This window comes from Phoenix dactylifera, chromosome 2, assembly GCF_009389715.1.
Source record: "Phoenix dactylifera cultivar Barhee BC4 chromosome 2, palm_55x_up_171113_PBpolish2nd_filt_p, whole genome shotgun sequence".
Lineage (NCBI taxonomy): Eukaryota > Viridiplantae > Streptophyta > Magnoliopsida > Arecales > Arecaceae > Phoenix > Phoenix dactylifera.
Genome location: NC_052393.1, coordinates 8,060,464 through 8,086,466, shown reverse-complemented (window position 1 = coordinate 8,086,466; position 26,003 = coordinate 8,060,464). Strand labels below are relative to the sequence as shown.

Below are 26,003 nucleotides of genomic sequence, written 5' to 3'. Positions count from 1 at the left end.
AGTGATGGTAATAATAGCAGCAGCAATGGAGGGAGTGTTGGTGGTAAAAATATATAATTTTTTTAAAAATATTAAAAGTAAAAAAATTTTAACAAGTTGTGATTAGATCTTCTCTGTATTATTTATTTAACAAATTTATTTCTATTTTTTGAGTGCTATAGGAAAATGCTCGGAGGATGCCCATCATGCACACATGAAAAATTTGTGGAGCATATAACTGCTAATTTGGCAATTCTATAACTGATGAACCGCTGTATTTGGCAGCAAAATCTCACTAGTTGCACTGATCCCCAATTGCCGCATGATAAGAGAATTATTCATGTGCACGCAAGGGGAGCCTCTTTGTATTATTGCTCCTCTGTTTTTAAGATGAGAGCAAGAAATGCGCTTAAAGATTATTACAAATCTTCGCTGATACAGGATATTTACAGATGCATGTATAGCAGAGACAAGTGGATTCCGTCTGGATCGAGGAATTTGCCTCAATTTCAACCATATTCTGGTAAATGCTCCGTCTTTGAGGTCACACCGAATGTAATCAGAACCATCTAAGAGTCGAGATCATGTGGTGATTACAAGGGAAGGCTAGAACAAAAAATTTAATATGGCACCTCTTGCAAGTATGTCTACTTTAGTAGATGTCGGTCGAAGACGTAGTCAATTGCGTTCGTGTAATGACGAGAGTTTTTGTAATCCTGCCGCAGGCGACTCTCATCTCTGGAGAATCTGAGCGACCACCGACCGTTATGATGGAGCACAGGCTTGCTTCACTTTTTACTTTTAGGCGTGCCTTTTTATGTGGTCCAAAAAGATCGATCACATTCAGACATTTTTCCAAGAAGCAATCTATGAGAAGTAGTCTCCAATTTTTGTTACCAGTTATGCATCCATTAGTTCATATTGAGATATATGATCGTAGTTGAGAAAATGTTCTCTAGAATGTGACAATATTTTGAAACTCAAATCTCAATTGAGCCTCTGCACTTGTGCCGAATTTTTTTCCCCTCTCCGTTTCTCTCTCTTTTGCTTCTGTTCCTACTTTGTTTTCCTGTAAATATACTATGTAAATAATGCTTTCATTTTAATAAATGTTATCTACTGTGGCATTTGCCAGTTTGATTGATGATAGACAAGATAAGGAGAATGTTCTGGTAGAGAATAGAATTGATACCGTGCAGTCGGATTCTATAAAGCATCATGTAATCACATTGGAAGTGTTGCAGAGACCAGAACTGGGGGCAGTTCCATGATAATAACATGGCTAAAGTTAGGATCGCCGGGCTCAAATTTTGAATTAGTTCAACATGACACATAGACCAAAAGAATATAGAATTTAGTCTCTGTATATGTTGTTTCTCAAAGATCAAATCCTCTACGTTTAGAACTAGAATCTAGGACTCTAAGGACATTGCATCTTCAAGTTCCTTCTAAGTCTTAAACGAGTTGTTTCTTGGTCTCTGGGGCCCAAAGCAGGTCAAGGCCTCAAGGGAAAAAGGAGGCCGTCTAAGAGTAGGTTTCGTCCACTCATTTCCTCATCCCCCCCCTCACCTTTCCCCATCTTGCACTTGTTTTAGTGGAATGCCAACCCCACACACCTATTCCCACGCATGCCTGATTCCCATGCCATCCAACGCCATTCCCAGCCTGGGATGGATTTCTAGGAGCTTTGGAGAACGGTCTGCCTCTTAAAAAACTAGCAGTGGCAACCTTAGGGATGTGGAGGTATTATTATTGCAATCATCTCCATGCCTCTCAACAATGGTGTGAGGCACAAGAATCTAGCGTTGTAAACTCCTATTAATCAAGTGAGAAAGAGCTCTCTTGTGTTGGTAGTTGTCTGAATTCTAGCATATAGTAGCTCTCTTAAACATGTGTAAATTAATATTTTAAGTAATGAACAATGGTCTGATCTCTATCATGGAAGGCCATTTGACCTATGCGTGCTGCCTCGAAGACCATGCTAAGAATCTTTTGGAATGCTCATTGGATCCGATCTAGTTTGGGTCCCCTTTTGAGAAGCCAATTGGCAGCGAATTGGGCACCAACGGGAGCTAAGCGGTGGCATCCAAGCTGCCGTCGGAAAAGCTTCTAAAAAGGAGCCAAGTCCAAGCTGTAATACCATTTCGGATATCTAAAAAGTTGTGAATCAGTTGATTGTTGCTATCTATTAGGAAATATAGAAGGAGCGATATATTCGAATTTTCTTAAAGAAATCAAGTTCTATTTATTTTGTTTTGCAGAGAATCTTATCAACATTCTTTAACTGGAAGCATTTATGTTCAGAAAAGTTGCTTGATTCTCATCTCAAACTTTGGAATAACTTCTCAACATTGGTGCCACATATTGAGAGACGTTGATCTATCCTAGCTAACTCAAATCAGGATACAGAGTATATATAGTTGCACACTGAAGTTACAGAGATCCTTCAAATCACTTATGAGATTGTTTAGCTTGTTGAATAGTTTAACAGATCTACTTACCGACCACTATATTTTGTAGAAAATTTTATTGCTCTTTTATGTTTTTTTTTTTGTAAATTCTTTATAAATAGTTTCTGCAAATTTTTCTTTAAACATAAAGGCCAGGTGGCTTTGTCTCCCTCTTCATCAAAAACAAAAAAAAGAAAGAAATACAATCCCGGAGCACCCGAGGATGGAACAACAAGCCACCATCAGTTTTATATATCTGACAGTGGAACAAGCCACCATTAATATTATCTGATGGTAGAATAACCACCTTTTGAACACTTTCGATGACAGTTAGTTCACTGTTGGAACTATAATTCTAGAAACGTTCCTTCGACAAGAAGTCTTTAGTTTAAATACTATAGCTCTATTTCAAGTCTTCCAAGGACTCAGAGGACACCCAATCATCCGAAACGTGTCCCAAAGCTTACAAACACCTTCTATATAACTAGTTTTACAAAATAAGAATTATTCTTATGGATGCTATCTTGTTCTTTTCCTTGTGTCCACAAGTCGGTCGTGGTGTGCTCGCAGGCATCAGTTGGTGAATTTTTTGGTGCATATAGGCCTTTTGGCAGCGAGACAAAGAAGTTACTAGGTACTCTTTAGCTCTTAGATCTAATTTTCCTAATCTTCTAGTTTTTAAAATCGGTTTCTTGCTTTTCAACTGGTAAATTCAGATCATATCTTGCTTAGAATAATTAATTTTCTTGTTTGAAAAATTGTAATTTTTCATTGTTTCATTTGAAGTTATATCAAGCCTTCCCTACTTGTGTCACAAGCTTTGCTTCCAGTCATTGAGATCTAGCTATGATGACCTATTTACTTTATTAACTAATTTGTTATCACCAAAAGCTGATTCAAGACAGTATCATACAGATGAATGCTGCGCTAAAATGACATGGGAAACCCCAACTTCAAAAGGTACAAGGGCTTTCAACTATATTTTGTGATTGTATAGATCATAGCACTTGTGAGGAGTGAAGAAGTGGCATGGGTTCCTTCTAGCTGCATAATAATAATATCCCTAGAAGACAAGCACATGCAATCCACATTAACCAAAGGAGAAGATCTCAAAGGAATATGGGGACTTGATCCAATCCAATTTGAAGAAAAAGAATGGAGGAGTTGATGGATATATAGATGGTAGGTCATGCATGTGTGGGAAAAGTAAGAATGGTAGGTAAGCATGTGGAGTTTCTCTCAAATGCATATACATATATCTATGGTGGAACATAAATATGGAGATGCTGTTTGTTTCTCAAGTGCAAAGAAAGATCCAAAGTCATAACATCATGATGACAAGGATAACTCTTAGTTAACTAATCTCCAACACTGGAAACTACTAGCTCAAGCTTGTGAAGAGCTTTCTGTATCTTTGTCCTTGAAGGCTAGAATATTGTATTGTGTAGTGGATGGAGGAGTTGAGCATGTAAAAGGGCATTTTCTGATAGAAATGGTTTCTTTCATGAAAGCATATTTCTATGCAGCTTATCCACAAGTCATGGAAGCCTTAAGAAAAGAGAGCCTCTTCTGGAGTGATAATTAAACAAAAATAAACAGATTACTCTATTCCTTTTTCACAATCCACTTGCAATAATGGATTCTTATCAGTTCCCACTGCACTGCATCTTGAAGTACTTTGTTGATCTTGACTGTCTATACTTTTTAAATAAAAGGTATGGCACTTTTAATTTCTTTAAGGAGTGACCTAACATTAGCAAATTTTAAACTAAATTTCACACTACAACCTGAAATCCTTATTTTACAGCTGCATGTTTTTCTGACATCAACTCTATAAATTTAAATGATAAAAAGATTCGCATGCAGTACTAATTTAGCCTATCTCACGTTTCCACCAAAAATAAATAGATCTTAGCCAGCCAACTTTCCTCTCAAACTCGTGCAGCCATGCAGACAAAGGGCAACAGGTGCCAATATGCAAACAGGAACTTCATATATATACAAGCATCACTCTTCTAATAAGTGACGATATCGAGATTACAGAATAACTCAAGCCGGCACCATCATCTTATTAGTCTTTCAGCCATGCAGACTACTCATCAAACCATGTTATGTATACAATATCATACTTTAATCATGCCAAGTGATGCCAATATGACTTGATCCAATCCACTCTCTTCTCTTTGCAAGAGACCTCATATGCAATCTTGGATGATGACATGTTATTATATTTTTTGAGAACTACCACCATGGATTTGTTTTAGCTGATTAGCTCTCTCTCTCCAACTAAAAATTTTTAGTTGGACCGCATCCATCGCTGAACAGGCAGACCGATTTGAAACCAAATTGTCTCGATCCTGGGATATCATTGAGAAATAGGAATCCGTGTTAGCAAAGGATTTTCATAAAAAAAAAAAGACGCTTCAGCTCTTTTTTTTTTTCTTTCTATATTTAGCCATGTTTGTTTGTAGTTGGATTGGTCCACAAGCTTCGTGATTTGAGTATTTTAAATATAGATAGTGATGGTACTTTTATAGTTTTCATAAAAAAAATATTATTACAACCACATTATGCGGATAAAGAAATTTGAGAAAAATATATTATTCTGTTTTCTTTATAAATGATATTCGAAAATTATATGGACTCCACCTTATTGGAATCGGCGCACCTCCTGCTTCCAAGAAGTTGGTGCCAAACAAAACCTCACCCGTCTGCTCCCGCTTAGGCTCACGTAGCGTGACCAGATCCCCAATCAGATCGATCACCATCAGAGACGGACCCATGATTCCGGGAGTCCCGTCACCGCCTCCGCTCCCACCTCCGGAGAAAGCAACGGTGGGCCCACCACCACCGCCACCAGGCCCACCACTCATCCATGTGACCTTTTCTCGGCCCATAAGCAATCCAGCGGAGCCCCTCGATCAAAAAGTTGCACGGAAAAGGGGAGACACCCCACACTTGACCAATTCATTTATCGGTCGATCTGGACCGTCCAACTGGTGGACCCCGTCCTCCTCCCAACGTCCGTTCCGACAGCACGGAAGGATTAGGTCCGGTGCTGATAGAGATGTGCCCCGGTGATTGGACGGCCATGATTAGGGGCCCGCTCGAAGTGGGAGCGCCCCCATGTGTGAGTCCACTAAGCTGTGTGAGTCCTTTTCCTTTCCGGGTTGGGAGGAAGTTGACATGGCTCCGGCCAAGCACTCTTGCGCTCGCTAGGAGAAGTGATCGCAACGTGACACATGCCCCATTAGCCATTTGCCGGTTGCTCGGAGAACCGGTTCCATGGATGGACATGGAAAGCAAATAAGCTTGTTCTGGGGCCTTGGCTGCAGATGCTACCTTTGATCTTAAATTCAGTTTTTAAATCTTGACCTGGAAATCCATGTTTATTTTTACTGGATTGATGCTGAGTTGATAGTCAGTCGCAAGATCTACTTATTATTTCTTTAGAAATTTCACTGCTTGCCACAATATTAGTGTGCCTCAACTTTCATTCAAAAGCTCGGATGATGATGGCGGTGATGACGACTATGATTTTAGAAAAGTTGTATGTTTTTTTGATTAAAAAAAAGTTGAATATGATTATGACTTCTGAATTTTGACAAGATTGTACAAGAATATCTCTGCCATAGCTACATGTTTGCACCATTACAACTTTACTTTAAAGACCTGTATCAATCATTAAAATATTATTTCAACTCTCAAAAACTTTATTTGGACGTATGATGGCTTGAATTTATGTGAAAAATAAGCATACATTTTTGTCTTTTTTTTCAAGATCCTGATATATTATGCTGGCTAATACTTTGCATACTTCCTCGATAAAGTTATAAAGAAATTTTTAATTTTCCATCTCATTTTCCCATCATTTTGATTTTTTTTTTCTATGATATTAATTCAAAATAACTAGTTGACATGGTATGTGTTAGACTTGGATCCAATAAAGGATTAAGAACAGGCCTAATTAAAAGTACGAGCACAAAAATTTCAAGTGGATATGCATGCTAAGAGACCATATAGGCAAGCTCTTAGGAAGAGAAAGATTAACCTTAAAAAATGCATGCGTCCAAATGTAGATCCTACTTTCCTTTGTCTGATAAACTATGCTGGGTTATAAAGTTTCCTATGAAATGAAGCAATGCTTGCTACATGCATTTATTCCAAATTGATTAGGTTTTACATAAAGAAGGCAGGATCCACCATTTCCAAAGTTATTTTTGAATACTAGGTTTCTCTATGTTTTGAATGTCTTAAATATAAAAGGAAGATACCAAGTGGTGAAGTCTAATTAAGAGGATTTGCATGAGGGATTTGAATGGAGATGTACGATGATCCTGCTCCTATATTATAAAGATATTGAATTTTATCTTATATAATATTCTTTTTTTGGTGTCCTAATCCATCTGAAACATATGACGTTTGCATAGAATCCAAAAGATATCTATAAAGGAGATCATGACATTGAGATATCAGCTAATCAGGTTCCATCTTCCATAAACATCATCCCTACCCCACATAAAAGGAAATTGATTCCAATGGGCATAATCCACTCAACGATAAGGTACCAAAATTAGTCCTTGTTTACTAATTTATCGCCTCCTTTTTTTTTGAACGGCAACGCCATTAAGATGAATCCGCCACCTTTTTTGAAAGGTCACCGTCATCCACCCTGGAATAATTTGTTCACCAAAAAAAGTGCCCAAATCTTTACCCAAAAGAAAATATTGCGCCTAAATGCTATCGTCTGGTGAAATGTATTCTGGAGAGCTATTTTTAGCCCGAGGTGAGATCATGTTCTAAACCCGGACAACTTTATGTTTTTCCGTTCCCACCTAAGCGCATTGCAGAAACTTCTCATCTTCGTAATTAGTAAAATTCCGTAAACCCCATAATAATAATAATAATAATAAATTAAATAACTAAAAAAGGTCCGCCATCTCTCAAGAACGGTGAGGGGGAGGGGGAGGGAGAGATAACGAAAGAACCAGAAACAAAGCTATATTCGGAAAAGAGGAAGCCACCGCCAGACGGACCGACGGCGGAGCTCCAACCTCTTCCCGTCTCTCTCTCCTTCTCTCTTGGAAACCCTACCTCTCCAAGAAATCCTATACCTCGCCTCCCTTGCTCCTGTCCCCGTCCGCTGTAGATCGGCGGACCCTTCGCTCGCTCCTCGATCGCTTGCCCGAAGCCGAGGCCGCTCCGGTCGCGTTCTTTCGCCTGGATTGGAGCCCTGGACCCTAGATTTTCTCTTCTCGTGGTTTCTTTGGCGAACTGTTGGATTTCGAAGAGGTTTCGCTCGGTTTTTCCTTCCCTCGGCTTGGTTTGATCCATAGCGTGCGGCGGAAGACCTAGAATTTTATTGTTTTGTGTGAACTTTAGGAGTTTGGGAGGGAATTCTGGGGTGTTGATTGGTTCTTGGTTTGGGATTATGGGCATGTGCTGTCTCTAGTTTTGGTGGTTGATATGGGAGATGTGGTGAGGGTCCGGCTCCAGATGAGGGATTGTTTGGTCGGTTAGGGGAGGTGGGTGGTCGAGAGGGGGGATATGGATGAGAGCAGCGGGTCGTTCGTTGCAGTGAGGAGGCTTGATCAAAGCAGAGGTTGCCACTCGTCGCCTGGTATGCAGCAAATTTCCTTTTCTTCATCTGTGAAATGATGTGGTCGATCGATATGGGCATATGACTTACTGCATTGCCATGTTAGTCAATTTCCTGCTGTATTCTTGACTGAACGTTTGGAGATTACTATTTTGATTTCATGTTTTGCGGGTAATTTGCAAGTTTAGGTTGACCGGTTGGCTTCTTTCTTTCCTTTTTTTTTTTAGTGCTTATTTTTATTTGGCTCGGAACTTGTGATAATAGTTTCAAGCACAGTGTTGGCTTTTATTTCCATTATTTTGGATGCGAGTTTCATCAAAGAGATCTTGTGTTGCTAGAAAGCTGCTTTCTGTGCTTGATTTTATTATATTTGCTTCTAGACATGGAAAACCAAACAAATGGTAAAGTAGGGATGTAGATTCCATTTGGTGCCCATGAAGAATCAATTTATAGAAAGCTAGAGTGGATAAGTTTGAAAATTATTGGCTGAGGTATTCTAAACACATTGGGTTTTGGAAGATTCATTTGAGGATTGATGAAAGCAGAGGAATCCCTACCTTCTAAGTTTATAAATGCAGGGGTGTCTTTTGAACTATATGAGCACTAAATTATGATGGAGCAAATGGAATAGTCTGGCCAGCAAATTTATTCACTGAGATCTTGAGAGGCAGAGGGATTCTTGTTTTTTGTTGGTTATTTTCTAGAGGAAAGACATTGCACTAATTATTCTGGGTCAAACTTGTGAGTGAAGATATGGAACTGTGGTAGAAGAAATGTGATGGATATTGACAGAAGAAATAACGATTTCAGAAAACTAGTCATTGCTAGATATGGTTATTTGGTAAGACTTATGGTCAAGAATAAAAGGAGGTTGTTCGGTAAGCAAGGTGAATTGAAGGTGATGCAAATGGGCACGTTGACAATGTTAAAGGTATTTCTACATGAAACGTGTGTGCAGACTTACGAATGAACTGGGGAGCCCCTGATTTGTAGCTTTCAACATGCGTTTGCCTTTATGGCCCTGATTTTTGTAATTAGATGTGCTACTGCCTTGTATCCAGTACACCGGCCCTTTGTTGTAGGCTGTTTATCAATCGATGATTTTGGCAATATATTGGAATTAGAAAAGGAGATATTTCTGAAAGCTAAGGTTAACGTATGGATTAAAACAAAACAAAGTGCAGAAAATACAACACTAATGCCAAAATCTCAGCCATCTTGGTGGATGGCTGATACCTAGATGAACTGACATATCAGTTCTTGGCCAAGTGGAATGCTAGATAAATTCGAACAACATCTCGGCTGAGTATATTCACCGAGATATTAAAATAAGCTCATATCGTAAAATAAAAGATTAACAACATTTATAAGCCTTCATTTTAATATTTAATAATAATACAGTATAATTTAGTAAAGTAAATTTGAAATGACTTTGACTCATATCTCAATATTGCATCAGCTGATATCTCAGCTGTGATTTTGGCCATGATGAAAACATTGTTATAGTAGCAGCCAAAAATGTAATTAGTTGCATGAACTTTGCATCTGTTCTCTAAATGGAGAGATTGATGAGGATGTTTCTTATAGGATTCAAATAGTATCTCTGAAGTGGAGGTTTACCTTTGGAGCATTTATGTGATTTTCAGATACCATTGATAGTTAAAGAAAATGTATATGCAATCGTTAGAAACCTACTATACTGTGGATATCAGTTCTTCGGATTGTGATAGCTGAGAAGGGCCCATGAGCATGATAAACGGGTGTTGTTTTGCTATTTTCCCCTATTAGCTCACATCCTTATACCTTGCTGATTCATGCTTACCAATGCAAACCAACACTTATCCCTGTTTCCTGAAATGGGCCCCTCTCATGTAATTGGAACAACACAGTGGGATCGTGTAATTGTTCTATGCCGACACAATTCAGGCACAAACACAGTACTTCACTCCTTGTTCAAGATAGTCATTTTGTTGAAAGCTGTTAAATTTCAATTATCCTTTGTTTCCATAACCTATTTAAGAATTATCTTTATCTTTCAACCAACCAGTAGAATTTCAATTATCTTGTGCACGTATTGAGGTATAATTTATTGCAATACCTATAAATCAGCACGCCACTTGGGACTGGAAATGGTAGATGATATTTGGGTTAGAAGCATTACAGGTAGATTCACTTACAGTAAAGACAATGAGAAATCCCTTTGTGAATTATTCGATGTGATTGATGATATCAAAGGCTTCTGTCACAGATTTACTGCAGTCAAAGTGTATTTTATCTATAGAGAGCAAAACTGTGTAGCAGACAAGCTATCACCTGGAATATGCAAGTGATACATATAATGAAGGATCACATAGGCTAGATAGTATTGATCTATTTCCAGCATGCATGAAAATCCTCCATTCAGAGGATGTTGACTAGTTCTTTATGTTCAAGAATGAATTCTTTCTAAGATAATAATCCCATGTCTGCACTACTTGATCAAAAAATATAGAGGAAAAGGAGCAGAGTTGCAGTCTTGTATTTTCAATCTTGTAATTTCTCTGTAAGCCATCTATACTTTTTTTCTGTTGCTTTTTGGTGGCTAGGCTTCATAGCATACTCATGATGAAAGCTTATCTGGAATTTTTGAATTTTTTGGTGGACTTCAGATGTTATTGGTTGCTAAGTAGTAATCACTATACATGGTGATGCCATGACTTATTGCTAACCTTTGACATAAAAACGACATGTGTCTATGTGAACATGTATTGTTAGTTCATTAGGTAATAGAGGCACATGTTCATATTGAGTATGTCAAATTGGCTTTTTTATACTGCGAGAATCTGATATCAGTTATCTTTCATCTTGTATAGCTGAGGTCGTCACAGGATCAACAGCATGGATTGGGAGAGGTCTTTCATGTGTTTGTGCTCAAAGAAGAGAAAGTGATGCTCGTCTATCATTTGACCTCACACCTTCTCAGGTAATTATTGGTTGACAGCTTTTCCTTCTAGAATATGATGGGCAAGATAATAGAAATAACTAAAAAGATATTATGTGTATATACATGCACACGTTTTTCTCATTTAATTGGTGGGAGTGAGACCATTCCAGATCCGTTCATTGTTGTGCTGTTCTTATGCTGTAACCTTGGAGTGGGAGGACTTGTTGTCCTCTAATTTTAAGTATTTGTTAATTAATATTCATCTTGTTATTGCTTGAATTGAGCTTGAAGTAACTTGAAAGTGTGAAATACTCAAAACTGTTTAAGAACCATATAGTTGTTGGATACAATGGATAAAAGCTTCTCCAACTTAACCATTCCGTTGTGGTTGATTTTGATTAATTAGTCTTTATAGTATCATTTAAGATTGGATTGAATTACAATAGCACGAGCCTTATATCTCAAATGTTGCATTTGCATGTAACTAATGGAGATCTTGTTCCCTTATCTCAATGTTTGCAAGCTTTTGTTTTCTTTTACAACAAACTTTAAGCAATGCATTAAGATAGATTGTCATAGATAAATCACTGAAGAGATGCCTAGACAACCATCCATTAAGAATTTACAAACTGAAACTCTTATATTTGAAGGAAAGGATGTTATCATGGTAACTTAAGGCTGAAGGGGCGTTTATGTAAAATTCTGCGAGATATCATAAGTAGCAAGCCAAATGTTTTATATAATGTTGAACTAAAGAAAAATTTCCATGATGATAAATGTGACACTAGAAATGATATTTAATATGGACCTGCTTAAAGAATTATAAGACACATTTATGTGTGGTATGTATATATGTATGTTTATGTATATGAATATTTATGTATGTCAGTGCATGCACAGATGCACAAACACATGTATATCTGTAAGTAAGAGAACCTTAAATAATACAAAAGCAGGGAGTATAAATTCTATCATGGCATTGTCTTCTTAGGCCACATGATCGTGCTTGGGGGTGATCTTATGCAACAGTCAAAGGAATTTAAGGTGTGAATAATCGATACAATGTTGCGTAAAGCATTGAGGAGGCATAAAACAAGTTTTTGCCTGAGAACTGTTGAGATAAATACTGACCAATTTAGGAACTCAACCATCTAAGCTGACCCTACTAGCTTAAGAGTTCTCAAGTGGAGTATTTGCATTGTGCTGGCTATGTGGGTTGCATGGTTGTATTTTCATGGGATTTGGTCTTAAGGCTTTGTAATTTGGATTATATTTAAGTTAGGTTGGGTATTAAAGAGTTGCAGGCTGGATTTTAGTTAGGTTGGATTGGGACCCCTTTTATAGAAATTCAAGTTAATTTTTGGTGGCCTAAGCTTCAATTGGAATCTAAACTGACCTCAAGTTGAATTATAATTATCCAACTCAAATTAACCAATTTTAGGTACTCATTGGCCTAACCTAGTCTATGGTTTGCGATGTCTTTCTTTTGGGCCAAGCTAGCCTAAGCTGCTCCGCTATGTAAATTTGGCAGTATTATCAAAACATACCTAGGTTGAGCACCACAAGGTTATGAGGAGAGCAAGGAATTCCAAGCCACAGTAGAGAAAGTGGTTTTGTTCCTTCATCCTAGATGTAGTTGAACCAAGTGTCTATTGCTTTTGGGAAGTACACCTTTAATAGTCATTTAAAAATCAACGTGAAATCATAAATGTTCGCAAGTTTGTGAATAGAGCATGTCACACCTTCTTCCCTTTTTTTATGAACTCTTTTCAAGTCTCTGTCGGAACATCTGGGTTGTCCCCTGGATGCATGGGCTTAAATTGCATAACCAAATGATGGGTCCTTTGACTTGCCAAGATAGTCTTACAAGTGTATGTGTGTGTGTGTAGAGAGATATAGTCCTCTCGAGAGGAGAAGGTATCTACTACTCTCGACATCAAAATCAATAATGGACCATGCAAATTGAAGATCCAAATCGTTGATCATGATTCATGCCACTAAAAATGTCTAGAAGACAAAAATCAACCTATTCATCAAATGGATGTAAAAATTGAATGTTTAAAATGATATAAGAGCATGTTTTGCTATGATGTAAGCATTAAAATTTATTGATTGTCAATCTACATATGTTCTAACTTGCATAGATCATTATCAATAAGGTAGATTCTCCATTTAAATACTTCATCATGTATTTTAGCATACTAGTACAGTGGAAACCGTCCCCTTTTTCATGTCTCCATGATGCATGTGTTAGAGACAACCAAAATACATGATATTTGGATTCTAGGCATTTTTAGTGGTATAAATCATGATTAATGATTTGGACCGTCAATCTGAATGCCTTATTGCTGATTTTGGAATTGAGAGGAGTATATATCATTTCCTCTCGAGAGGAGCATTGTCCATCCCATAATTAAATGTATAGTATATAATAATATCAATATACATGCAATCATACATACATATGGATGGATGGAATTCTATATAAAAAGAGGTATTAGCAGAAAGTTTTTTACAAAAAACTCAGATACAAAATATTAAAAATGACAAAGAAAAGGACAATAATTACATTATTACATGCAAAATTAAGCATAGAGGAAGAAAAATCAACAATTGGGGCTACCAGGGAGGCGCGAAAAACAATAGGTAACATCATTAATGTATAGTCTGCAACCATTTCATTAAATACTCATGAATAACTTGTGAACAAAATAAAATAAGAAGTTATAGATAATTTCTGTATTATTAGATTATTTATTAGTAGTTCTGAGAGCCATTTGGCTGACATGATTTCTGAACAATTAAAGAAAATTTCAATAATTTGAAGAATATTGTTGCTGTACCATCAAGTTGCTTTCGGGGTTTAAATTGGACTATCATAGGTAACTCTCTTGCCTATTTCTGCCTGCAGGAATTTGGCACCAATTTATTGTGAGCTGATGTTATTTTTAATTTGTTTGTAAAACATTTTTAAACTTGAATTAAACATGCCTTAACTCATAAAGCTGATTCCATGTTGATGGAAAGAGGCTTGTTCATCGAACTTATTCTTGTATCTTGATTATGAGGATATAAAAGACATGATGAATTTGATAAACAAGGATTAACAATGGCTTAGTGGCACTCATACCTCAACGGAATCAGAATGTATCAGGGAAGGATAATGAATTTATACTTACATGCTCACAATCAAATCGGAATGAAATTCCTCTTGATTTTGTGGGTCGGTTCATTTTTCTTGTGGGCACTTTTATACTTTATGTGAATCATGGACGAGAAAATAAAGACCTTTTAGCACATGAGATGCCCATGAAGAGGAGTGGATGACTTTTACTTATTTGTAATGCCTAACTTCTTAGCTTAGGGGGGAAATCAGGGTATGCCATACCGTACCGAACCAGGCGGTACGGGACGTACCATACCGTACTTGTTCGGTACTGGTATACGATATGGAAGGCGTAGCGATACTCGGTATGCCGAACCGGCCCCATACTGGGCGTATCAATACAGTAACAGGGTGGCGTAGGTACGAGGCCCAGTACTGAGATGACGTACCTTGAGGGAGCTTATCGGTGTGTTGAATTGATCTGGATGTAGAAAAGCCGAGATTTTACTGCGACAAAAAAGGAGGGCACTTAGTGATTGTAAGTTTTAATAAAAGAATGAACAAAGGTAAGGCAAAACCACTAGAGAAAGCAAAATGTGTACCTTAGAAAAGATCTTTTGATAAAGATATCCACAAATGCTTACATCAAGAAAAGAATCCTAGATAGCAATATATTTAACATATATGTTACATTATTATCTTGGCATGAATACTCTCTAAACCCTATCTCAGAATAATTGAATACCTAAATGTTTGTGTACGGAAACCAGTTAGATGCTGTTCTTGGCACATTGACTAGCATGCTGCAAAATATCAGTTTGAAAGTGAGGGTCTCATGTCGTGCTGAATATTTGCCACCACCAACAAGGGAGGAACAGCTTCACTATCATGCTATTTGCTGTACAATTTATGAAATATATATGTGATGCTGTGCCCCTGATATGTTTTTTTTTTGATGGTTCATATTATGAATTTACATGTTTTAAAAATTAAAACCATCTGAATATGATTACTTTTTTTTTTTGAGAATATTACTAAGGCACATTATGCTTGGAAAATCAAGAACTGATATCCAAATATTATTACGATGAAAAACAAATATTACAGAGAAAATAAAGTCATTTCCAGATTCGTTTTGAAGAAGTGATGTGCATACTCTTATTAACTTAATTGAAGTTGCTTACAAGGATGATGATTTCATGTGTTTGTGTTTTAGGAGGAATGCTTGCAGAGGCTACAAAGCCGCATACAAGTTGCTTATGATGGTTCAAAGAAAGAGCATCAGGTACTAGATTTAATATCAATGTTATTCTAAATTAATTTTGAGGTTCTACTGTAGTTCCCTGGTACCCTAAGTTACGATGTTTAAAGGTAGTACAGTGTTGCAATAAGCATGAGTTATTGAAGTTGGCTTTTGCTTTCAGTCATGTTTCTTCAACTTTTTCAGATTGTTTACACTTTATATGCTTTCCTATGGTTCATGTGACAACGCAAACTATATCTAATACAACATTGGGTTAGTGATGGACGTGCTTAGTAAACACAATCAGTAATTTTGCTGACATTGTAGATAATTCTCTTTCCATTTTCCTTTTTTCTTTTTGGTCCATTTTGTGAAGTGACAGAATGTCAATGGTCAAAGAGACAAATCAAAAAAAGAGAGCTAAGGAAAACTGTATTTATCAGGAAACTGATGAAAGAAAAAGAAGAATAATGCCCAAAAGTATAAGGACCTCTTATCAAGAATTTCTAAGATAGTTCTCTGTTTAAACGAGAGTTTGCTTCTTGAGCCAAAATCAATTATTATATGTGACCAACTTAGATAAAACTTAAGAGAGCAGTTTTAGAAGATTCTTCTGTTCTTCCTCTGTCTCTTGCCTTACAACATAAGGGAAATTTCTCCACACTTCTTCGTACTTAGTGCTAGACAATGTATGTTTTGAAATCACAAGCATGTCTCTATTAATACATTTTAAAAATAGTGATGAAGCAAAGATTAATCAAATCTCAACTAGCTGAAAGCTGTTGGCCGCTCTCTAGATTAAGGATCTGTATCCTTGTCCTATCAGATGGTGTTGTATTTCCACGTGTATGTCAATAAAGATTTCCTTTTCACCAGACAATTATATATTTGCTGTACAAGAGGAAGGAGGGAGGAAGCTGAGCTGTAATTTGTTTAATTTCCATTAGAGTGCAAGAAATTATTTTGGTTGCTACATAGGAACTTGCTCACGATAATCAAACCTCTGCATACCTTTATTTACCCTTCTTGGTTCCTGCTCTTCTCTCTGCCACCATACGTGTACATATACATATACATATATTGTGAAGACCCGTACGGACATGTGTTTAGTCCTACATCGGTTATTTGTTGGGTAGATCTTGGGTACTTATATAGGATCAAGGAACCCAAATATTACCTTCCGGCTAGCCATTTTGGGTGAAGTCCTGGGTTGTTACAAATGGTATCAGAGCGGACCCGGCCCATAACCTATGTGGACTAGGGGACACTGCAACACGGATCCATTGGGGCTGACCACGGGCCGATCGTGGTGTTTGTGATTAGATTTGAATGGATTTGAACTCTTAGCCTGACGAGGACGTCAGGGCTTGAACGGGGAGAGTATGTGAAGATCCGTACGGGCGTGTGTTTAGTCCCACATCGGTTATTTGCTGGGTAAATCTTGGGTACTTATACAAGATCAAGAAACCCAAATAATACCTTCCGGCTAGCCATTTTGGGTGAGGTCCTGGGTTGTTACATATATATACACATGTTTTTAGAATTTAAGTATCATGCGGAAGAACTCATATTCTTAATTGTTGTGATGTGGAAATACTAAATGGCCTGCATTATATGATGATACATAAGTAGCACAGCAATTCTGAAATTTTCTGCTGATTATGAATTGCAATATTCCATCCTATAGAACTAACAGTTCGTATCGTATCCCATGCAAGAAACTGGAATTTATGACCATGTACTGGGAGTGTGCTATTGACATCCTGTAGTTAGTGCATACATGCAATTAATATTTGATCAAGAAATACTCCCTTATATTTTTATCACTTTCAATTACTGGTGTACTTTTAGGAAGCCTTAAGGGCCCTTTGGTATGCTGCTTATCCTGGAGTTGAACTCCGTGGATTGATATCTGAACAATGGAAGGAAATGGGCTGGCAAGGAAAAGATCCATCTACAGATTTCCGGTATCTATGTTACCTTTTCCTCCTTAAGTGTATATTAGCAGGAAAAACCTACCTGAATTGAACTGAGATTTATAAGGGGTTTTCTTGGCTGGATTGCAGGGGCGGTGGTTTTATATCCTTAGAGAACCTATTATTCTTTGCAAAGAACTATCCTGTAAGTTTTTATTATAACTTTTTTTGGTGTGGAAGTTGGTGAAGTTGTGTTGTCAAATGATCATGGATTTGAAATTCTCAATCAAAAAAGGAAATGATTTTAGACTTTCTGAATTTTGTTTTAACTAATAATTTTGGCATAAACAAAATGAGAAACCTAATGGACTGCTGAATTTACAAACAAGAAAAGTGATATCTCTTTTGTTCATGCATTTATTTTGCCCATAAAGTTGAATTTCGGACCTAAGAAATTGAGATAGATCAACTAATTTTGAAGGTATGATAAATCAAAAGACCCACCACAAATGGAGAATAACTTAGTCTCTTCATGACTCTTCAGATTTTCTTCTAAAAGAAAATGTTTGCAGTGAAATTCTTGAATAAAGAAAATATGTGTTGTTTGAATCTTGAAGAATGCGATAAACTTAGATATCTAACAATAATGATATCATGTAATTATGTATCCTAAAGAAATTAAAAGGCTTAATAACTTAAGTAGGTTGTAGTTATTTGACAAATTTAAAGGTTTTGTATTAGTCAGTTAAAGAGTGTCATTGATGATTGTTTAGTTCAGTTTACTGGGGTTTAAGGAGAACTATCCTGTTTCCTCTACATGTAGTTGTAAATATTATGGATTCTACAACAAAAAAAAAAAGAGTCATAGTTCTCCTATGTAGTAGATAGGATGGTTATATTTTGGAATATAGCAGATGCTTTTCTTGATGAATAGAAGGGTAAGAATTGTAAAAGGGGACAATTACTTTTAACAAATTTGACCCCAGAAAACCATATGCACCCTAACCTTTTTTTCTTTAATTGAAAAATGTGTAGAGTGGTTTTATCAATTAAATGACATCAACTAGGAACATACAAGGCTCTTCCTTCGAAACCATCATGCATGCTTTGCCATCTTGTAAGCAGCTTCTTTTGCTTGTCTTCTAACATGACTAAATGCACACTCTTTATAATGTTTACTTAATATTCTAGCGTCCTTTACTATCAAACCTGTCTTCAGGAATACATTCAGAATATAAGAGATTTAATCAACTTAATATAATGTCCTTCCAAATCATATTGCAGTCACTCTAGTTTTAAACTTGTAAACAAAGTGCTCACCTTACAACATCAAAACTTGATTTTTGATTCGTCTATTGAGGCTTTACTGGCATTACGAACATGTGAAGTTGAACATTACGATCTTGCTCAACATTTTCTTGCATGCATAATGATGACTTTCAAAAGTCATATGCACAGGTCGGAGTTTTTGTTCTCTGTCTTGAAACTTTAGTAAACTTTTTGACCTTTTTCTTTTATATGGCGTAATCAAACCTTGAAAAGGAAATAAAAAACCTGTGCTCTGCTTGAGTCAACCATATGTAGCAGTCAGAATGGGCTTTTGGAATCAAGCCATATTTCCAAGCATAGGCACAACTCATATTGCCAATCAGGGAGCCAATCATGTTGTGCAGCTTCCTAGATGTTCTTATCTAGCTCAAAATATTAGCCGTGCTCATATGGCTCGTAATTTATAAAGATTGAGTCCTTATCATTTTATTCAATATTTCTCTTAGTTAAATTTTTCTTGCCTGCATATGGTATGGTTATGGTGGGAGGTTACTCTCCTAATACTGATTTGAAAGGAAGCAACCTGCACATCAATATAAAGTGATCCTTATTGGGACATTAGTCGGGCCTTTGACCTCTTAGTTTCTTGCAAATTAGTTGCCCGCTCAGCTTGGAGCAATGTGGGTGTTCCAGTTTATACAATGATGGGAACTTGAGATAGTATCAAGCTCTATATGGAGTTGGAGCTCAGATTATTATTGAAAAAAGTTATTAGCCTGTCTGAAGACTAATTATATCAACTTTTCCTATGGAATTGTGAGAATGATTTTCTAGCATACAGATTACATTTTTATAAAGAAACAAACCATTCTTCAAACTGTTACCTACACCAACAAGCCTTAAGAAAATATATGGAGTTGGCTTGACAAGTTAAGTCGTGATGTTAGAATTGTAGAATGTTTTATGACTGGCTTTAGTCTCAACCTAATTTCAACCTTTTAAATTGCCCGCCATATTTCATGCATCTGATTGATATGATCATCAATTAATACCCAGCTTAGCATAAACTTCTTCTCACTACCATATTTCTGTCAAAGCTGACAAATTATTTTGACTTACATGTTTCATCCAACTTGGAAGGGGATTCCATGACACCTATTTTAAGCTTAATATCGGATTAAAATTACTCATATATAAAGTCTTTGTGTGAAAATTATCTTGAGAAATGTGAACCATCATATTTTGATGTACTACATGACTAGGAAAATTTATTGTTATGTCCAATCTTCATTTCATTTACCTTTAAGCATGTGTAAGATGTGATTCAATGTTTTGGTTAAAGACGTTATTTGAACTTTGAGGCCAAAGAATTTAAGGTCTATTGAGCATTTCTATAATTCAACTTATTGGCATCTATGAGCACGTGATTCAGGTTAGGGGTTGATTTTGTTTTATTTTATTTTATATTAAATACTCATGTTTATCACGGTATGCATCTCTTCTTGGCTTGTAATCTCCTTGTTATCAAAAGCTAACAAACCTTTCTGTGCAGAAATCTTTCCAGGATCTTCTCCGAAAGCAGGAGGGTGATCGAGCCATGTGGGAGTATCCTTTTGCTGTTGCTGGCGTGAACATAACGTTCATGCTCATCCAGATGCTTGATCTTCCATGTGGTTAGTGCCTTTTATTCCAGCTAGCATGTTGACTATCTACTGAACATCATTAACTAGCTACTTGATAACTGCAGCCAAGCCAAGGACGATGATGGGAGCAATTTTCTTAAAGCTATTCTCAGGTATATGTCAAAACAGATTTAATTCTGGTACTGTTTATTTGCAGGTTAAAACTCAAACTATTTAATTATGATGAAAGGGGGGGAGGGGGATATTGTGGCCGGGTAGATTATTTCTTATATGTGGAGTCTAAGATTTGAAGTAAAATTATCTGATTTACCTGGCATGCATATTGTTTGCTATTACAATTTCTCTATATTTGCTTATTAGCTGATTCAGCAATTGTAAACCTTTAGTGAACTTTTCTGACAGGACTAATGGTAACTGTGCCATGTAATTATACATATAAGTATAGGATCATGAAGTCTAGGTCTTTTATTGTGTAATGGGTTGGTTTTGGTATGTTAGATATTTCTCAGTTGATTTCCTGCTCTCTCTCTCTCTCACTCTCTCTCTCTCACACACACACACACATACACAGAGAGTTGTATTGGACAGCTTGTTTTTTTTTTTTTTTTTTTGATAAAAGACAGCTTGTTTTTTACTGGGGAGTTGTTGTAAGCTTTTTTTTGTTTTATATATTTAATTATCCATAATCATAATCATGCAGCCTTTTCCTAACTATTTAAGGTTGGCTTTATGGATACTCATTTGCTATATTCATGAAATTATAATGATTTTACATTCAAAATATTATAACTAATTTTAGTTTACTCATGAAGCAACCATGATCATATACATGGAGGGCTCAATCATCTGTCTTTTTCTCTTGTTTTTTATTGAACATAAAAGGCAACCCTCATTTTTGTGCTGTGATAAATGCCTAGCCATTTGTGGACAAGGAACTCACAATTCAATATCGTGCAAAGGATAGTGGTTTTGCACTGATTTCAAAATCAAAAATCTAAGCTGCCTTTTTAAATGTCCTCTTCCTCCTTTAATAATTGTTCAATTTTTTTCTACTGTAAATGCTCCTTGTATCTTTGATGCAGAAAATGAGCGAGCTTTTGACTTACTGTACTGTGTAACTTTCAAGCTGATGGATCAGCAATGGCTTGCTATGCGTGCCTCCTACATGGACTTCAATGTATGTCGATTGCTCTCCTGCACGGCTGCCGTCAAAGTTTTCTATGTACTTTGTTCTAACTTCATGCTCTCTGTTTTCCCATCCAGTCAGTTATGAAAGCGACGCGGCGACAGCTGGAACAAGAGCTACTGCTAGATGACATCCAACGCATTGAAGACATGCCTTCCTATAGGCTTCTTACCCGTTAGCAATCATCTGTGTTAATGCTGGTTTTAGTAGCGAAGACATGTTCAGTTGTTCGTGTTGCATGTCCCATGATACTCTTTCTTCCCAATGTCATTGTGGAATGCCAGTGATCCTGTTGGTGAGATCCTATTTGAGCTTGCAAATGAGTCAAAATTTTCATTCTGATCCATTCTAAACTAACGCATCTCCTTAAGCTTGCTGAAATCATTTACTGACGGAGAAGAGTGGAAACTGATGGAGCTTTGGCCTGCCTGCGGGTTGGGCGCTTGGCGGTTTGCTTCCGAGTGGAATCTGATGGTACCCCAACCGCCGGCCATTATCCTTATCTAAATAAAAGTAAAAATGGGAACAGGACACTTCAAATTGGAAATGATCAACCGGATGTGGAAAATCTGGTTCGCTTGCGTCACATGATAATTCAGTAATCATACTTAACAACATATTTTTATAGCTTTCAATAACCGTTTTTATGAATCCCAATAGGTGCTGTCGTATTTCTTTTGAATATGTTTATTGACAAGTTAGCTGAGGATGCCTTGGAAAAGAAAAGAACCATTACTTTTTCCACAGGTCAGGTATGTAATCAGCCAATATGCCTCCGCAATTTGGGCCACCTTGAGGAAGACTTACCGCAGCAAATGTTACCTAAGGCAAAACGGGTCCCAGCCCCAACTACGCCCATGCTTAATTTTATTAGGCATCACTCTTTGAAGCTTTGACCCGCAAAATCAAAAAAGTCAAGCAACTTGATGAAAAAAACAAGTTTAAATTGCTCCTCTACTTCGGCATGACGGGATGGGCAAATAGCCAGACGGCGGTCCGTTGCCGACATTGCACGAAAATCACTTTCTGGGGCCCAAGATATGCACGACTGCCTTACCCTTGGTTTCATCTTCCCATAAAATCCCTTGCTCAAATTTTCCAAGTCGCCCAAGTAAATCAAATTTTTAGCTCTGATCAGATCGCCCAACAATACATAAGTCGATGCATGCAGGTAAATCGGTTAGGTGGATTGAAAAATTGTTCGAAAAAAAAACTTATCGCGGATCCATCCCTAAATTCTGTGCTTCCAAAACCAGACATAAATGTCAAAGCCCTATCGAATGGTGCATTCTCTTTGGAACTCATTTGCTGGATGCCCACAAATTATCTAATAAAAGCTCAATGATAAACAAGGACATAAAATGACAGCCATGCAATGATCTAATGTGATACAAGTCCAATAACATCTAGATTTTTGAAATCCACAACGATGGCCGATGCAGCATAACCAAGCAACAAGCTCCAACCGTAACTGGGACTAATAAAAACTTAACGTCAAAATTCAAGTTTTATTCACTGGAAACAACATAGACGACTCCTCTAAATTTTTCGCAAAGAAAGCAGCAGCAGTCATCTACTCGTAAATCCAGGGGTGGAGGTTGCTCTGCCAATCTGCAATGCCTTCGGGAAACCACAGGGCAATCTCCTTCCTTGCACTTTCATTTGAGTCACTGCCATGAATGACATTCCTGTACCAAAACATATGATCCCTATGTCAGATACCATTTATAGTCTAAGAAAAAAAATGGTAAGAATGCAAATCAATAAGCATCTATGATTAAAAAGAAAACATTATATTAAGACACAGCGCATAGTAGATGGAAACATCCTACTTCGTTATTTGACAACAAGCATTGTCACTGATTCTCATAATCCAAGGGCAAGAAACTATTTTCAAGTTGCCCTGTCACATCAACCAGATGCCAATTGCAACCTGTTTGCATATGCATTAATTAAGCTATGAAGAGTTTCTAATACAGTCATATAGGGTCACAACCTGTGGGCATTATTGTCTAGAATTTCCAGACAACAAAAGACTATATCAACAGCTGATAGGTGCAGCAAACACCAAATGGTACTAGCAGAAAAACCAAAATGCACATCCAAATGAATAAACTTGAAAAATGTACCCAATAGAAGCACATGGACCGTGCAGCAAAATGGATAAACGCTGGTAATAGCTACACACCTAGCAGTTCAATATATATAACTTCTGAAGACTCCACTTATATTACAACATCAGAACTCATGACTAATACAAAAAAAAGAAAGAAAATAAAATCTGTTTGTCGGCAAATTTTGAGACGTCCTGACATTCATTCGCTTTTAGAAAATTCTGAATAGGCATCATGGCAAAGCATACTTTAACCCCACCATTTTTTGAAAATGAAACATGCTAATAACACATTATATGTGAAGTGCAGGATGGAGGAAAAGCAAGCAATTTCCCAACTGATCCAGAAACTATCATGTCCTTGTACACCACCAACTGTTCCTTTATTATCTCCTTCAATCATCTAACTCAAATCTACTGAGTACATAACAGGCTACCATGATATAGGAGGTATAATGGAGTGAGATCACAGAAAGTGGAGACGAGGATCTAGATGTTAAGGGAAAAACTTCCCACTTTCTTTTAAGCACAACTCTAGGCTTAACATAAAAAGAAGCATGTATCGGGGGCATTTGTATGTCCAAATGCTTTAAGCAGTACCTATCAAGCAACACCAACCAGGTGGTAGACAAGATGTTTAGGATTCAAGTTGATACGTCTGGTGAAGTCAAATGACCCTTTCTATAAACAAAGAACAGATACATGCTTCCATGACCATACAAGACAAATGAGTACCATCCATACAAGGTTACTTGCATTTGCAAATTGGATACCTAGAAGCAACATAACATTTACCTGCCAATGAAACTAACACCACAGCAATCCTAACATAGCATAACTACAAGTAAACCATCTACAATGAAAACGAGTAACCAGAACAAAAATAGTTGCCTAAAATACCAGATCAATAATCCTAAAAAAATATAATTCAATAATTCAAATTCATGATATTTATAATAAATAAGCACTTGTTCAATCCAAGATGATCTTCGAATTCGATATGGACCACTTTGCCCACTATAGATAGATCAATATAGAGTTATGGAAGCAAGATCCGCCACATCCAAAACTCAATCAAGTACCATAATTTTGGAAAACCATAACTTTTAATCCAGAAAAAAATTTGGCAATGTGACAAGATATGAAGTTGATATTGGAGTCAAGATCTAACTTCTGCCAATTTTTAAAAAATATTTTTTTACTATTTTTGTAATTTGTATTCTCTAGAATCAAACTCATAGAATAAAAAGGAGGAGGTTTCATCCTCTTCTAACTAGAACAGAAACCCAACTCAAACAAAAAGAGAGGACTTGAAAACTTGTACTTTTTCTTCTATTAGGTAGAAGAATAATCCAACTCAAATAATAAGTACCTCACAAACGTAATATGCAATAGTTTTGAGGAATAGGAAGACGAATGGAAAGTGAATAGCATAGACCCTACTTTTGTGGATCATAAAAAATTAATGAAGACCAAGGGCTTATAGATCCGCTTTCTAAAAAAAGTCCTTGTTACGTATTATTTTATTTGAGAGATTTGAGTCCAATGGGTGGAAGGAAATCCTTCCTTCTCCCTGACTGGAATATTGTTGCTACCTATCAAAAATATGCACATCAACAATTGCTAACCTGAAGAAAACAATACTTGAAACAACACAGCTGTCAACTTATCAAAGCCCTAATGCCAAACCATCTTCATTATGGATTGAATTGAAGATAAAAAAGAAAACTATACAGTTCTTACATAATTCTAATTTCTAAACAGTCTATGTTGGCTTATAATCGATTGAATCAAAAATAAAAGAACAAACAGTCACCTGCCGATCTCGATGGCAAAATCGCCACGGATCGTGCCTGGAGCAGACTCTGCAGGGTTGGTGGCCCCAAATAATCTTGCGGCCGGTTACAACCACATTCTTTCCCTCCCATTACCATCGCGACCACAGGGCCGGAGATGATGTACTCCACCAGCCCAGCAAAGAAGGGCTTCGAGGAGAGATCAGCATAGTGCTTCTCAGCAAAGGCGCGTTCCACGGTCACGAGCTTCAGGCCTAAATCAATCAGCCCCAGTGCCACCATGATCCAATCTTTCTTCTTTAAGCAACCAAAACACTAAATAAAATACCAAAAAAAAAAAAGAATCCCCAAAAAAATTACCTTTCAAATAGAAACCCTTCTGCTCAAATCGGCTAATGATCTCGCCCACCTGATATATGAATTAGGCAAAAATTAACCAAAAATATTTCGTCTACAAATATAATGAGGAAAGATCGATCAATCCAACATCAAAATCGATCGGATATATCTACTTAGAACTTCTTCAACAGAAGCTAAACATCTAATTACGAGAAAAAATTAACAAAAAAAAAAATCCAATAGAAGGGGACAGAGGGAAAATAATACCAGCCCTCGCTGAACGCCGTCGGGCTTGATCATGATGAAGGTCAGCTCCATATCTGAATCCTTGCGTTTCGTCTCCGACGGCGCTCAGAAAAACCCTAAACCTAAACGGGGAAAGGGAAAAGCGGGGAGGGGCGCTTATATAAAGAGCGAGGAGTCGACCCCAAAACCCCACTT

General features: G+C 37.0%; 1 protein-coding gene and 1 pseudogene across 3 annotated transcripts; one reads left to right on the top strand and one right to left on the bottom strand.

Moving 5' to 3' along the window:
- The first annotated feature begins 7,371 nt into the window (after positions 1-7,371).
- LOC103710800 (ELMO domain-containing protein A-like) lies at positions 7,372-21,968 on the top strand. 3 transcript variants are annotated; one of them, XR_604675.4, is made up of 10 exons: positions 7,373-8,049; positions 10,881-10,990; positions 15,274-15,342; positions 17,152-17,267; positions 17,367-17,421; positions 20,038-20,158; positions 20,233-20,280; positions 21,211-21,305; positions 21,392-21,609; positions 21,686-21,968. XR_604675.4 is itself a non-coding variant. In XM_008796699.4 (9 exons), exons 1-9 carry the CDS (start codon positions 7,977-7,979, stop codon positions 21,399-21,401), a joined length of 693 nt encoding a protein of 230 aa, XP_008794921.1. In that variant the 5' UTR covers positions 7,372-7,976; the 3' UTR covers positions 21,402-21,660. The 3 variants fall into 3 exon arrangements, 2 of the variants coding, with proteins under 2 accessions (XP_008794921.1, XP_008794920.1); XM_008796699.4 differs by lacking the exon at positions 21,686-21,968 and having other exon boundaries at positions 7,372-8,049; positions 21,396-21,660; XM_008796698.4 differs by lacking the exon at positions 21,686-21,968 and having other exon boundaries at positions 7,374-8,049; positions 21,392-21,671.
- A 672-nt stretch (positions 21,969-22,640) lies between these two features.
- Positions 22,641-26,003, bottom strand: LOC103710799 (annotated as a pseudogene).

Coding starts and splice junctions, on each gene's coding strand:
- LOC103710800 (XM_008796698.4), top strand. CDS start 7,977: ATGGATGAGAGCAGCGGGTCGTTCGTTGCAGTGAGGAGGCTTGATCAA. Junction 15,343..17,151: donor GTTCAAAGAAAGAGCATCAG/GTACTAGATTTA, acceptor GTGTACTTTTAG/GAAGCCTTAAGGGCCCTTTG. Junction 17,268..17,366: donor GATCCATCTACAGATTTCCG/GTATCTATGTTA, acceptor GCTGGATTGCAG/GGGCGGTGGTTTTATATCCT.